The sequence below is a fragment of the Physella acuta genome, unplaced genomic scaffold (assembly GCF_028476545.2).
Source record: "Physella acuta isolate Inbredline_101_S28 unplaced genomic scaffold, ASM2847654v3 ptg000968l, whole genome shotgun sequence".
NCBI classification, from domain to species: domain Eukaryota; kingdom Metazoa; phylum Mollusca; class Gastropoda; family Physidae; genus Physella; species Physella acuta.
In genome coordinates, this window is record NW_026732485.1 from 7,821 (window position 1) to 22,500 (window position 14,680).

General features: G+C 36.7%; 3 protein-coding genes across 3 annotated transcripts in view; all 3 read left to right on the plus strand.

Annotated features, from left to right (window-relative positions):
* Positions 1 to 1,363: 1,363 nt before the first annotated feature.
* On the plus strand, positions 1,364 to 5,150 carry LOC131953979 (acetylgalactosaminyl-O-glycosyl-glycoprotein beta-1,3-N-acetylglucosaminyltransferase; the record flags this gene model as incomplete). The annotated part of the gene is given in 2 exon segments (XM_059317436.1): positions 1,364 to 1,513; positions 4,515 to 5,150. Coding segments are annotated over 2 exon segments (786 nt in total), but the record flags the coding sequence as incomplete, so codon positions are not given.
* Positions 5,151 to 8,270: 3,120 nt separating this feature from the next.
* LOC131953988 (GTPase IMAP family member 8) lies at positions 8,271 to 12,067 on the plus strand. Its single transcript, XM_059317444.1, has 4 exons — positions 8,271 to 8,362; positions 8,777 to 8,857; positions 10,556 to 10,624; positions 10,841 to 12,067. Exons 2-4 carry the CDS (start codon positions 8,827 to 8,829, stop codon positions 11,839 to 11,841), a joined length of 1,101 nt encoding a protein of 366 aa, XP_059173427.1. The 5' UTR covers positions 8,271 to 8,362; positions 8,777 to 8,826; the 3' UTR covers positions 11,842 to 12,067.
* Positions 12,068 to 14,193: 2,126 nt separating this feature from the next.
* Positions 14,194 to 14,680, plus strand: part of LOC131953990 (GTPase IMAP family member 8-like) — a 4,859-nt gene continuing 4,372 nt past the window's right edge. Inside the window, exons 1-2 of the mRNA XM_059317445.1 lie at positions 14,194 to 14,268; positions 14,468 to 14,549. Of these exons, the coding sequence (XP_059173428.1) occupies positions 14,519 to 14,549 (31 nt within the window). The 5' untranslated portion in view covers positions 14,194 to 14,268; positions 14,468 to 14,518. The remainder of the gene's footprint in view (positions 14,269 to 14,467; positions 14,550 to 14,680) is intronic.

Sequence of the window (14,680 nt, forward strand, 5' to 3'; positions counted from 1 at the left end):
AATGAAACACGTATTTTAAAATCTTAACTTACACGAATAAGCCTATTCTTTCAAATTATTTTTTTATCCCAAATTAGCCAGTTCATAACAAAGATTTTGTATAAAATAAATAAGTCTTGAAATAGTTTAGTCCTAATATAGAAATTTATTTTTGGAATAGATTTTAGAGAAGTTAGAGTCTAAATCTAGATCTTAGCGTCTACGTCTAGATTATAGATCTAGTTATTGCGTAGATTTAGATTTAGTCTAGATCTAGAATCTCTAGATCTAGAATCCAAATAAATAAAATAAATTTTATGAGTTTAGGCCGGAAAAACTGTATTGTATACATTTCATAGTGTACGTAGATCTAAATCAAATTTGAATGAAATAGTTCATTTCTTTTTATTCAAAACACAGCAGATGACGTCATTAGTTAATGTATAAGCAATAGCGACGTCACAGTTTTATGCGTTCTTTTTCACATGTATTAATGCTTTTCCGGTTGCATAAATAATACTGTTTCTCTACATTCGAATACGCCTTTAATTTTTATTTTTCTTCTTTAAGTAAAATTGTGGTTATACATTTAAAACATCTAACATATTATTTTCAACAAAAGTCCGTAAAAAGTTCTCGATATATCGCTGCCGATTCTGACGTGATGTCCGGCGAAAATTTTTTGCGGACAGAGAAAGAGAGAGAGAGAGAGAAGAGCGCACATGGCCTTTTATAAATTAGGATTATATTTGGGTTGGCTGAGATGTATGCGTGGGGTAAAAACTTCCTCTCACCTCGATTCATTAGTACACTTGTAATAAAAGCTCCGTGAAATCGCACGTTGATTGAAGCCTCTTATTAAAAACTTACAGACTCTGGCTACATCTATAAGATGTTCAATTACTTCTTTAAATGTAACTTTTATGTCTACTCTATGAAAATATTGTTATATATAAAGTTTTATATATATATATATATATATATATATATATATATATATATATATATATATATGCAATGGCGTAGCGAGGTCGGGTGTCACCCGGTGCGGCACTTAATTGTGTCACCCCCCCCCCCCCAGAGGCTGAGCGACCCTTCCCGGGGACAAACTTTCGATTTACTCCCCCCCCCCCCTCAAGTTTTCGATTTGCATCCCCTTCAAACTTTCGATTTGCACCCTCCCCTTCAAGTTTTTCTCTATATTTTGCTATTTTTTGCCTTGGTGTCACCCCCCTAAATGTTGTCACCCAGTGCGGTCCGCACCCCCGCCCCCCCTCTCTACGCCTCTGTATATATGTATATATATATATATATATATATATATATATACCACTACATCAATGTATGTACAAAGCCTGTGATGTATAAAACATTGTGAACCCAGGTTGTAATGAGCCCATCCAAAAACTGTGGGAACACAAGTACATACGACGCTGTCATGGCTGTCCATTCCGCGCCTGCGCATTTTGAAAAGAGGAAGACCTTCCGGTGGTTGTATGGTGACCAGAACAAAACTCATCCGTATAAAATAAAGGTTGTTGTTTTTAAATTTTATATGATTATTATGTAATTTATATTAATTATATGTAATCTGATACGCATTAATTCATATTGTATAAAAACCAGAAGATGTTTCATTAGCACAAATAACTATAATTGTGTTATAATTTGACTATTCATACAAGATGGTATCAGTGGCGGAACTAGAAAAAAAGGGCCACCCTGCAAAAAAAAATTTTTGGTCCCCCAAACATATATATATATATATATATATATATATATATATATATATATATATATATATATATATATATATATATATATATATATATATATATATATATATATATATATATATATATATATATATATATATATATATATGAATTAAGTTCGGCTGTGGGCCCCTAAACGGCCAGGGCACCACTCCCCATTGCGGGGTCTGGCGGCACTTTAGTTCCGCCCCTGGATGGTATCCTATCTTTAGGAACCATTTATATTTACTTCCGACCATAACCCAAACCTTACTACACATTTTAACCCTAAATCGCACCCAACCCCCTCCAATTTGTACAGGAATACTTAAGTAACCTATACGGGCTAAACTGTAAGTTATAATTATAATATCATCACCAATTTACAGGCGCCAACAGGCTTTTAGCAGAAGTGGTAATTTTACTAAAACAAAAACGGGATACCTAGCTCATATAAAATATGCTGAAAGTTGAAGTGAAGGGCGAATTGTACTGGCGAAAATTCAGCTTTTCTATTGGAACAGTGTAGTTGAATGAGTTATGCCATTTCAGCGATACTATTCTTCCCTTATCTCAAACAAGTACTAAAATTATTTGCTATAATTCATAATATCGGTAATAGTTTTAAGTTAACTGATAATATTTTATACGCAAGACACCCCTCCTGTAAAATGGTGTGTGTTAAGATAAAACGAAAAAAAAAATTATGTTGAAGATACGATCGGTTCAACGTAAATTTTTTCAGCAAAGTTGTAATGTCAACCAATATCCGTCGAGACTGAGTTTGTTTAGCCTGATTCGATTTCTCACATTTTCCCTGCATGTAATGTTGTCTAAACTTCGGCTCGATTACATTCACATACGACCTGTCATACGTTCATACAGTCTGTGTACATACAGCTATTTTTTTTAGGCCATTAATCATTTAATCAAAAACGGAAGGCCGTGTTTACATACAGGTAAATTTTTACTTCGATAGGGCCTCGAATTTAGTTCAAACACTTCAAGCAAATGGTTGGTAAACCTTTGATTTTTCTCTGAATAAGTAGTGTTAACTATAGCTGTTATTTTAACATGGCTAATAAATAAATAAAGTAAATGTTATAAACAGCGACCTTATAAAGGGTAAATGAATAGTAGAGGATGTGCCGTATTGATAAAGATTATTATGAGCGAGGAAAATCACCAAAATAATAATCTATACCAGATGACGACATGTCTGTTAAGTCTGTTTTCTGTACTACACCATACATTAGTACAGTTTACTTTAATTGTATAGCCCATGGTACCCATAAGTTCTAATACAAACACAATCTATACCAGTATTGTCGCTTGTTTACGAGGGAACTAAAAATCTTTCAAGTTTCATATAATCTTAACAATATCAAGGGATGCAACTACTCACAGACTATGCCAGTCATAAAGTTACTTTATAAATAAAACCATTAAAAATAATCAAATTTATTTTCGTCCCAACTCTTAAATTGCACATAAAATAGAATAAAAAACCCATTTATTTTCTTTCCCTAAAATAGCAAAGTGTTATTCATTTAAATGTATTTTTAAAAGATTTTTTTTTGAGCGATGAATGCTCTACTAGTAAAATTAATGAATACAAGTATTGGTTTTTCTCTTTTAGATAATTTTTTTTAAAAGCTTTTTAGGATTAAGGCACTGTAAAAATATAGTAGACAGTTGATACTTTAGTTTTGACAACAATTAGTAGGCCTATATCATTTCATTTTTCCAAGTTGATCATTGTTGCTTAGACTTAAACAAAGGATGTTGTAGATTTAGTGTCGCACAGTTTCCCAAATAAGTATCAATCAGCCTCCTGTGAGCATTACCCCAGTCAAGAGATGTGTAAACGGCAACACTAGTTCACCTTACTACTTGTCGGAAGGTACAACGTAGTTATCCTCACCAGAGGCGTCGCGAAGTGGGGTCGAGGGGTGCGGAACGCACCGGGTGACACCATTTAGAGTTGTGACATCAAGAAAAAAAAATTGCAAGATTTATAGAATAAATGTTTTTTTTTGCCAGTTAATGAATGGTTAATTCAAGTTAAAAAATATTTTAGTACATAATTATAATCGCGACAAAGGGGAGGGGGGACGACACTAAGACGTAAACTGCAAACTATAGAGAAAACAATGCTACACCCAGCTGTTTTAACAACAGACTATAGATAAACATCATTAGTATTAAATGTTAATATTGTAAAAAAAATTACTAGCGGTGGGGGTGGGGGGGGGGGGGGGTGTGACACCGAGTGCAAAATTTACAGATAAAATTAAGGGGGGGGGGGTGAAAAAATGAGGTGCCGCACCGGGTGGCACCCGACATAGCGACGCCACTAATCATGAGATTAGTAAAAGGCAACATTTCATGAACATCATTTCACCTGACTACTTGTGGGAAGCTCTAACTTAGTTATCCCTCCTGTTGTTAGTAAATCATGTAATCTTTAACTTCGTTTTTGGAAAAATAAAATAACTTAATCTGGTTTAAAATTACAAATTAGTGTATTGTCGTCGAAGTTGCAATCTATATGCAGCGCTTGACAGAAATCTCCCAATTAGATATGTTTCAAAAATGTGTAACACGATTGACACTAAACACAACACAACCAACAATGAGACTAAAGTTAAAGTTTGTAAAGATAGAGAACAATATGAAACGAACTCTGCTATGTGAATAATAATTACCAGTTACTTAAAGTCAAATGTATCTTTACACGAACATTTTTTTTTAACCGGGCTATATTATTTAAATCCACAGCTGCTGTTCTTTATTGGGACGGTGCTGAATCCTGCACTACAAGCCAACCTCTCCCAGGAGTTTCACGAGTTCAGTGACCTCGTGCAGGGCAGCTTCATCGATTCCTACCACAACCTCACCTACAAGGCCATCTTCCTCTTCCACTGGCTCGACGCCAACTGCCGCGGGCTCAAGCTCCTTCTCCGTGTCGACGACGACATCTTCTTCATCGCTCAACGCTTTTTCCCCTTCTGGACCAAAACACCAAAACACCGCTTCATCGGCTGTGAGGTGATGACCAACGACCTCGTCAGGAGAAACGGAAAATGGGGAGTTCCGGTTTCACTTGTGGCGGAGAAACGCTACAACTTCAGCCGGTGTTTGGGGTACTTTACGGCCGTGACCCCTGACCTTGTTCACGAGATGAGCGAGGCGGCAAGGTCAATGCCGTTTTACTGGATAGACGACGTGTTCATGTACGGGTTTGTGCCCAAGAGGCTTCAGGTCAAGTTAGAGAACATTAGGGCCGGGATGATGAGGAAGAAGACGGAGGACTTTGTTAAGTGTGTGGAAACAAAAGGAAAAAATTGTCCCTTATGGGTTTTATTGGCAGACTATCAAAAGTTACCTTATTTATATGAGCTAATAAACAAGTAAAAAAATAATACACGATTCACTTATTGATTTACAGGCTTATCAAGTTATACACACATACATAACTATATATATATATATATATATATATATATATATATATATATATATATATATATATACATATATATATATATTTCTATAAAAATCTAATTCACGCAACAGTGACACATAACATGTACGCTTTATATATCACCCCAGCCCCACCCTCTACTGTCACAAAGCGCCTAAGAGGCGATAGCTAAACTTGATTCTACTTAAAACTATTTTTTTTTTTTGCTAATGGGGATCATCCATAAGTGACGTCACGCTTTTTTCGACGATTTTTACCTCCCCCCTCCCCTTCGTCACACATCCTCACAAAAAGCCAGACCTCTTCCCCCCCCCCCTAAAATGACGTCACACATCAGCCTACAACCCCCCTCAAAATTGCAGGTTGAATTTTTTTTTTAAAACATCGAAATTTTTCCAAAATCTAGTCTGAACTCTGTCAAAATAGAGGCTTTTAATCAATTCATATTACAATATTATAAAACAGTTTTCTAAAACGTAATATGACGTCTAAAATTCGTTTTCTAACATTGCTTTTATATAATGCAAAAGTGTGACGTCGTACCATCTGAACCCCCCCCTCCCCCTCACCACACACCGTCACAAAATTACGGACCCCCTCCCCCCTACGAGTGTGACTTCATTTATGGACGACCCCAATTTATAACTACACGTCAGTGAGGTCCATAAAGCATATTTGTGTATCACTACTAGCGTCCTCTGTCTGGTGACGTTTTTTTTACTTTCTCGTATATACGAAGTATAGAGAAAGTCTCGTAATCGTGCAAAAAAAAAATCGAGATTGTTACAAATCTCGACGTTTTACACCTCACTGATACGGAAAAACATAATTTTGCAATCTTGTCCGTATGTCTGTGTGTCTGTCTGTTTGTCTATCTGTCCGTGTGTAAACACGATAACTTGAGTACCGTTACAGCTAGGTTGATGAAATTTCATATATAAATATTTTATCACAATTGTAGATCCGTATCAACTTTTGAGCGATTTCCGATAACCGGAAGTGATACTTTTTCTACTTTGAATTTTTCAAAAGCCCATAACTTGAGTACTATTTGCGATAGATAAATGATATTTCACATGTAAGTAAAAGTCCTAATTCTCTACCTTTTTTTCCAATTTTGAGTATTTTCCGTTGACCGGAAGTACTAATTTACGCTATTTCCGACTGCTCAAAAAACGCATTTAAATTTATAAAGAACTAATAATATTGCGCACTATTATGCACATTCATTTGGCGTTCACTTGGAGTGAAATTCTTTTTTTCTACGAGATTTTATTCTATTTTAAAAACTTTAAGTTTTTAAAATGGAGTTCCCATCCCCTGTTGTTTTATATAAGAATATTCGAGAAAGTTTAGGGGAGATCACTCCCGGTTTATTTTTTACATAGCTTACAAACGGATTCATTTTCAAACCAGTTCTCTGCGTCAAGCACTGCCTCAAGGGATATCACCTGATTGCTAAAATCTGGGCAAACAGTGTAATGGGGGCGTGGCCTACGCCTCTATCTACCCAGGCACGAAGAGGGTCTACAATTACTATAGCATTAATTTGACGATACGAGTGGGTTAAGGGGAGAGGCTTTAAAGGGGGAGGGTAGGGTAAATATAGGTTAGCAAAAAAAAAAAAAAATGGGTCATCGCAGATAGCTATGCAAAATAAGAGCTTTTGGACTTTTTGTTTAGTTAAAATAAAAATGAAAAGAATAAGCCTGATCAAGTGATGTAAAACATATACAGTTTTATTAAAAGAATGTGTTTGATATATTATGTATAAAAATTGATAAAAGAAAACAAAACATCAGTGGCGGTATTACAAGAATATAACTTTTTTAATAAATATTATATAAATAATACTGCTAAGAAAACATGAAAGATCTTGACTGTTTATAGCAATAGAAATAAAAAGGATCAAGTTAAAACAAATAATTAAATTGCAAAGTAGTCTGATAATAATAGGGTGATTACATGTTGATACGGAGCTCTGTGTGACGCGATTAATTGTATTAGGTGAGTTATGGCTGAGCTACCAGATTAAGCTGTTAAGCTGACATGCATTCCTTTAAGATGGATTGATGTTTTTCATTTTCATGAGTGCATCACAGAAAGGCAGACAGACAGACAGACAGACAGACAGACAGACAGACAGACAGACAGACAGACAGACAGACAGACAGACAGACAGACAGACAGACAGACAGACAGACAGACAGACAGACAGACAGACAGACAGACAGACAGACAGACAGACAGACAGACAGACAGACAGACAGACAGACAGACAGACAGACAGACAGACAGACAGACAGACAGACAGTCAGACAGACAGACAGACAGACAGACAGACAGACAGACAGAGAGAGAGAGAGACAGACAGACAGACAGACAGACAGACAGACAGACAGACTGACTGACTGACTGACTGACTGACTGACTGACTGACTGGCTGACTGACTGGCTGGCTGGCTGACTGACTGAATGACTGACTGGCTGGCTGACTGACTGAATGACTGACTGACTGGCTGGCTGGCTGGCTGGCTGACTGACTGACTGACTGACTGACTGACTGACTGACTGACTGACTGACTGACTGACTGACTGACTGACTGACTGACTGACTGACTGACTGACTGACTGACTGACTGACTGACTGACTGACTGACTGACTGACTGACTGACTGACTGACTGACTGACTGGCTGGCTGACTGACTGAATGACTGACTGGCTGGCTGGCTGGCTGACTGACTGACTGACTGACTGACTGGCTAACTGACTGACCGACAGACGGAGAAACGTACAGACGGACAGACGGACAGACAGAGAAGTGTAAAACGTCGAGATTTGTGAAAATCTCAATTTCGATTTTTTTTTGACGATTATTAAATTCCTCTACAGCCTACTGCGAATACGAGAAGGTAATAATGTAAAGACTATTTTGAGTTAAATATTAAAAAGCTGCGCAAAATATATTCTGCAGTGTTGAAGAATGGAACTTCCCGGATATGTTTTTTCACGTGCACCGACGGTACCATCCATTCAGAACGCTAATAAAAACACGCCCACAAAATGAAGGATGTTTACTAGAATCATTGGCCAGTGTCTTTGAATAGCTTGCGAACCCTGTTAAATCCAGCAAAGTTAATGGTTTGAAGTGATTTTCTGATAGTAAAGATAGTCTTATTTGTATTTGAATGTAGATCGAGACGTATATATCTTAATTTTAATGGCGGAGAGAGAGAGAGAGAGAGAGAGAGAGAGAGAGAGAGAGAGAGAGAGAGGGGGGGGGGGGAAGAGAGGAGATGATGGTCTAGAAATGTTATAGATCTATATATTGAGACAGTTAAATGTTTAGAAATGTTATACATAGGGAGGTGGGAGGGTAAACCTGGTCTTGTTTTTGTTTAACAATTTCATTTAATAAACAACATGTTTAAAATATTAAACAAATATTGTTAAGGCTTCATATTAGTTAAAACTGTGATTTTTTTTTGTTACCTATATTATCCACAGAAACGTTGCCAAAATGTACTTTTTCTATAAAAATATATATTTTCTCAGTTTTAGTTTTGTGATTGTTGTCGACTTGATGAGCTGTACAAAATGCCAAGATGACTACAATGGCATATCTCATTGTCGCTGGTACGTTGTTTAAGTTCTTAAGCTGGACTTTTTTCACAATCTAGGTTACATTAGTTTATGAGCTAGACAAAATCCGGGGGTGGTGGGTGGGGGAATGGCCCGCCGATTTACCGGGTAAAATCCCGGTGAGTCCCCCGGGAAAAACTCAGTATGCCCCAGGAGCAGTGCTGTATTAGTCCAATTCAAGTTTTGATTTTTAAATTGTTCTAAATTTAGCATTCACTCATGCGAAGTCGTAACATTCAGGCTTTGATAAGGGAAAACTTCACCAAAACAATTAAATCCGGGTCTCTTGGACACAGCTTATTCTCGCCTGGAAAAATCATGAAAATGCCATAAAAAATAAAACATCAGTACTATGCTCGTATATTTGGTAACCTATCTATAAGTGATTTATGTTTATACACTTTTCAATGAGTAGAAGATTGTTAAAGGTTCTTGACTAAAGAATTATCTATAAGTAAAGTAATCTTTGGGTCGTTCTTAAACTATTACCAGAGGCGAAGCGAGGGTGGGGTGGGGGGAGTACATATGTCCCCGGGCGCCGACCTTAGGGGGCGCCAAAATGGGTTGGAAAAACAAATTAAAATGTCAATTTAGCTGCATTTTTGCATTATGAATAGTTTGAGGGGGGGGGGGTGTGCAAATCGAAAGTTTGAGTGGGGGGGGGGGGGGGGGAGGGCTGCAAATCTAAAGTTTGGGGGGGGGGGGGGTTGCAAATTGAAAATTTGCTCCAGAGGGGGCGCCAAGTTGAAAGTTTGTCCCCGGGCGCCCGGAAGGGTCGCTACTCCTCTGACTATTACGGATAGGTGGTGGAGTTATGTTTGTTTAGATCATGCGCGAATCGGTTGAGCGGGTGTTATGACATCTGACGCAGCCATGGGTGGAACTAGGGGTAGCTATTTAAGGAGTTGAGGGTGGGGGGGGGGGCTTTAGTTCCACAAATTAATTTTCGCCGAAATTCGCAGGAAAAAGAGGCTTATCAAAAGGTAAATATTTTGCGTATTTTAAAATTTTCCCGTTTGTAAATAAGATTTTGTGTGCTACTTCATTCTTAGTATAATACGTGTTCCATAAAATGATTGACGATAGTGTAATTGTACCCTGGATTTCAAAGCGAAATTTAGAAGGTCCAGATGTCGCCCAACACAATTACCCCCTCTCTCCACACATTGTTTAAAAGTAAAGTCAAAATGAATGATACTGGTATTAAGTATTTGGTACATTACAAGATGTGAGAGATTTTCTTGTTTCCTTCTTCGTTTACAATTCTAGCTTTGTAACGGTTTTCCACCAACACAGTTAAGTATTACATGGCATCTTATGATGCGCCAGATTAAAAGGAAGTTGTTCGCTATGTAGTTTTTTACCTTGATGAGTTGCTGACCCCAGCTGTTGACCCTCGTTTGCGCGGGGATTTGAACTAGGGATTTTACGGTTCAGCAAATATGAGCTTTACCAACCCGACCACGCCGATCTCCGATAAAAAGAGGGTTAAAAAATTGGATAACTTGGCATCTAAGGTGTCAAACCCCATCCATCCTTACGCCATCCATAATATCCAATGGTCTTCTTTTATAACGAGTTACACTACTCTATTTAAAAAAATAATAATAAAATTTTCACCCTTTTTTTACTAGAATAAACCTTGCAGCGTTTGACATAATAAATGTAACGACTTGAAATTTTCATTCACAGCAATCAGTTTGTCATTTGTCTGCGATGCTAACACAGTTACAGAGGAAAACATTTATACCTATTCAAAAAGTAACAGTGTTTTTTTTTAAGCTTACAAAAATTAGATTAATTAATACAAATATTGATTGATAGACGCAAAGACGGACAGGCGGACAGACAGACAGACTGACAGACGGACAGACAGACGAACAGACTACAGACGGACGGACAGACGGACAGAATGAATGCACATTGAATGCGTTGATTAATTTGAAAGGAATTTGTATTTTGTTTTAATCCCCTCAGGACGACGCCCGTGTTATAAAACCGAGATGAACATGTTGCTGGTTGGTGCGACTGGTGCTGGCAAAAGTTCCACAGGGAACTCTATACTGGGCAAGAACGTCTTTGAAACAGCCTCTAACTCTGCACCGAAAACCAAACAACTCCAGATCGCCTCCGCGGAGAACGACGGATACAAGTTCACTGTTGTCGATACGCCGAGTGTTAACGGCGCCGCACTCGAGCAGAACAGTTTGGAGGAGATTTTATTCAACAACTTCTCAACAAGTTTTAAATACCATGATGCTATCTTGTACGTCATGCCTTTGGGGGTCATATTCAAGGAAGAAGATGAAAACACGATTGAAATTTTAAGATGGACGTTTGGGGATATAGTAATTAAGGAAAGACTTATACTTGTAGTTACCCATTATATGGAGTGGTTGTATCCAACAGAAATCGAAATTTCTTTTATGGGTAGATGGCAATCATGGTTTACTCTCACTTGTAATCTTTTGCTGAAGGATTGTGGGAGGAGAATTATTTTGTTTGACAATAAGGCGAAAGACAAAGAAACAATGAAGGAGCAAGTCAGAAGATTGACCAAACTAGTCGATGGAATCAGAAAAACATATTCAAAACACAATTTACGTTGGGGACTGGAAGAGGCTGTGACAAATATTTGTAACGAGTTTAAAAACATTTCAGCGGACGAACCTCGGCGTTTGTGTTTGCTGGAGGGGCTAAAAAATCGACTTTTAACCGAGATTGATTTCCTCTTGAGTAAAATATCAAGGAAGCCGAGCTTGGTACAACTGCTGCGTGAATCATTCCAGTTGTTTAATGAAATCAGTCATGCTATCCTCGAGACAAATTTCACCAAGAAAAAGGAACCTGAACCTGAACCTGAACCTGAACCAGAACCTGAGAGTGGATTTATGGACCGTATAATAGAATTCAAGAATACGATATGGTCCTTTTTTGGTTATCCGTCTAAGCCAAAAGAAGAAAGCGAAGATAAGTAGAATAAGCACAAGTGTAGGCAGAAGAAGGGGGGAGGGTTGTTGGTAGGGGTTGCAACTAAACTTGGAAATTGTAAATGAAACATGTTTAATAATGCAACTCAATTGTTTGAAAACAGAATTTGTAAATATGTAAATACTAGAAAAAGTAACAAAAAAGCCTGAATGACTCTTGTCCAAATTGACGTTTGCTCGCAGACTGTTTGCGTAAAAACAACAAAATCTACGTATCGCTTAATCTTGTATCATGGTTTTAGCTAATAATGCAATAAAAATTATTTTTTTAATCAAATAGGTTATTTATTTTATTTGTCCAAATATTGATAGCAGCGCCTTCTTCTGTATGATAAAAATTTACAGCTACATCATTTTCTTCAAATTATTACAGGATTAACGTATTAAATATGCATTCTGTATATATATATATATATATATATATATATATATATATATATATATATATATATATATATATATATATATATATATATATACATATATATATATATATATTTTTGAGCAAAAGTTGTTGGCTTGTCCTTGTCCCGAAAACATTACAAGTTTGGATCAGAAGGCCTTTAGGTGGGTGTATAGATCAGGAACTAGATTTCCCATTCTTGTAGTTTAAGGTTCAGGAAATTTAAATTTGCAGCAGAGGCCAATTTCTATACTTTTCATTAGACATTAATGGCAGCGGCTTGCTTTGTTTTCCAGGAAGTCACCTATTTCTTTTCTTAACTTAAATACCCTGCTCAGAACTTTCTCAAAACTTAGTTATTTTAATGGTAAATCTTGCGATTCTCTGTTTGTATCTTTCAACATGTCTCTGAACTATCTATGATAGAGTCAATGTGACCTTATAAATTCACAATCTTCAACACAGGATTCACTACACTGCGTATGTCCAAATATGTAGCACACAAAGCTTGCTGGTTAATAAATAATACAGTGCGGGAACATTGGTTGTAGAATGTTTTTCTCATTACACATCTGCTCCACTTGTCCAACCAAGCCTTTCTTTATGCCACTAATGTTCTTCCCTCCGTCAACAGTCAGGTAACTGAGGTTAGTCCAGTCCAAGTTATAATCAGCAAATATATTTTTTTTAACTTATTGAATATATCCTCTCCGGTAACAGTGTCATAAAAGCCAGCTCTTGTGTTATGTTCATGTCTTCACACCTCTAATAAACACAAGCAGTTGATAGGTGGAACAGCTGTCCAGCGACTCATCCATTGCAATTGAAAAATTGCGAAACTTGCTTGCATTATTTGCTATTTGAGTCACAGTGTTTTCACCAATGTCTGCAACACGGTGGGCAACGGTAGTTACACCGAAAACTACATTTTCAAATTGTTTTGAATGTTCAGGGCAAAGTTCCTAAGCCACCTCCAACAAACATTTTTTCCTTGGACAAAAAGATCTCAGCAGGCCGGATGAGAGGACCTCGCGGGCCGCATCCGCCCCGCGGGCCGTAGCTTGGAGACCCCTGCTTTAGAATGACGTATATGGTTAGGCGGCTAATATGATATTCTCTTGATTTATTTATAGACGATTAACGTATTAAAACAGTGTGTCAAATAGTAATTTATTTTAAAAAAAGAACATCGATGTATCATAAACAACTATATGTATTTATTTAGAGATGGTATGATAAAATACACATATTTTGTAGTGGGCTGAGAGTAGTTTAAACAAAATTACTATCAGCGAAATGTTGGTAATCTCGGGTAAGGTAGATAACCTTTTTTTTTAAATTTATAAATGACAGTTTCGAAATGAGTTACCTACCTAGCTGATGAAAACTGGTCCTCAAGTCACTACGCATATGGAGTGTTTTGAAATTCAAGTCAAAATTGTATTCTTGGTGATTCCCTGTAGTTAGCCAAGACGGAGAGAATGCTTAGGAATAGATAACTATGTTTAAAAAGTGTGTGTTTAAAAACGACAGTTTCAATCCATCCGACATCTTTGCAGAATACTTTCCTTAATTAGGCACTGTTTATCTTTTTAACTTTCATAAAAAGCACCCAGTTTGATTTGCATTTTTGAATAACCAGAAAGTCGCAACGAACAAAGGATTTAAAGTTGTGCTTTAGGCTATGATCATAACATCAGCCAATGCTTCCATTACTTATTACAGATTAAAACATTCATTTCCATTACTTTGCAACGACTTTTGAAACTTTTAATAAGTATTGAGGCATTAGAAGATTAAAAGCGTAGAAAATATACATAAAATGGTAAAAGTTTATTAGTTTTTATTGTTAAAATCACAGTTCACAAAATATGCTAAAAATGCTGATAAACGGAATTTCCCGAATGTAAGTCGTGTTTTCAAGACTTATTGAACGCAATGGAATTTTTATATCCACACGATAGAGGCCGTTTAAAAATATAAACAATTTCTTCTGCCCATCTAATTTTATAGTACTAATGATATTTATAACATTTTTTAAAACTTGATTCATATTTTCTAGACCTAGATAGACGTAGATCTAGATCTTGATCTACATTTTATATCTAGTTTGGGTTCAGCAGCTTCTACCCAATCCGTTAGGTTTTTGTTTTAAAATTAATTTTAATATAGATTTAGACATAATTTGTTTACAAATGTTAATCTATCCAGTTGTATTTTGTAAATGATGCTGACTATTGATAAAGCACGCAAGCTGCCAAGATGTCTATTATACCATTGCTTGTACTAGTTGGTAAGTTTTATCACACACAGCTGGAGGTTTTCAGGTGGTGTAAGAAAGTTAATTGTAATCATCGCCACTAATGAGACAGACAGAAACCGCGAGATGAGATAAACAATTAGATACCAGGGCTAAAAACTGTT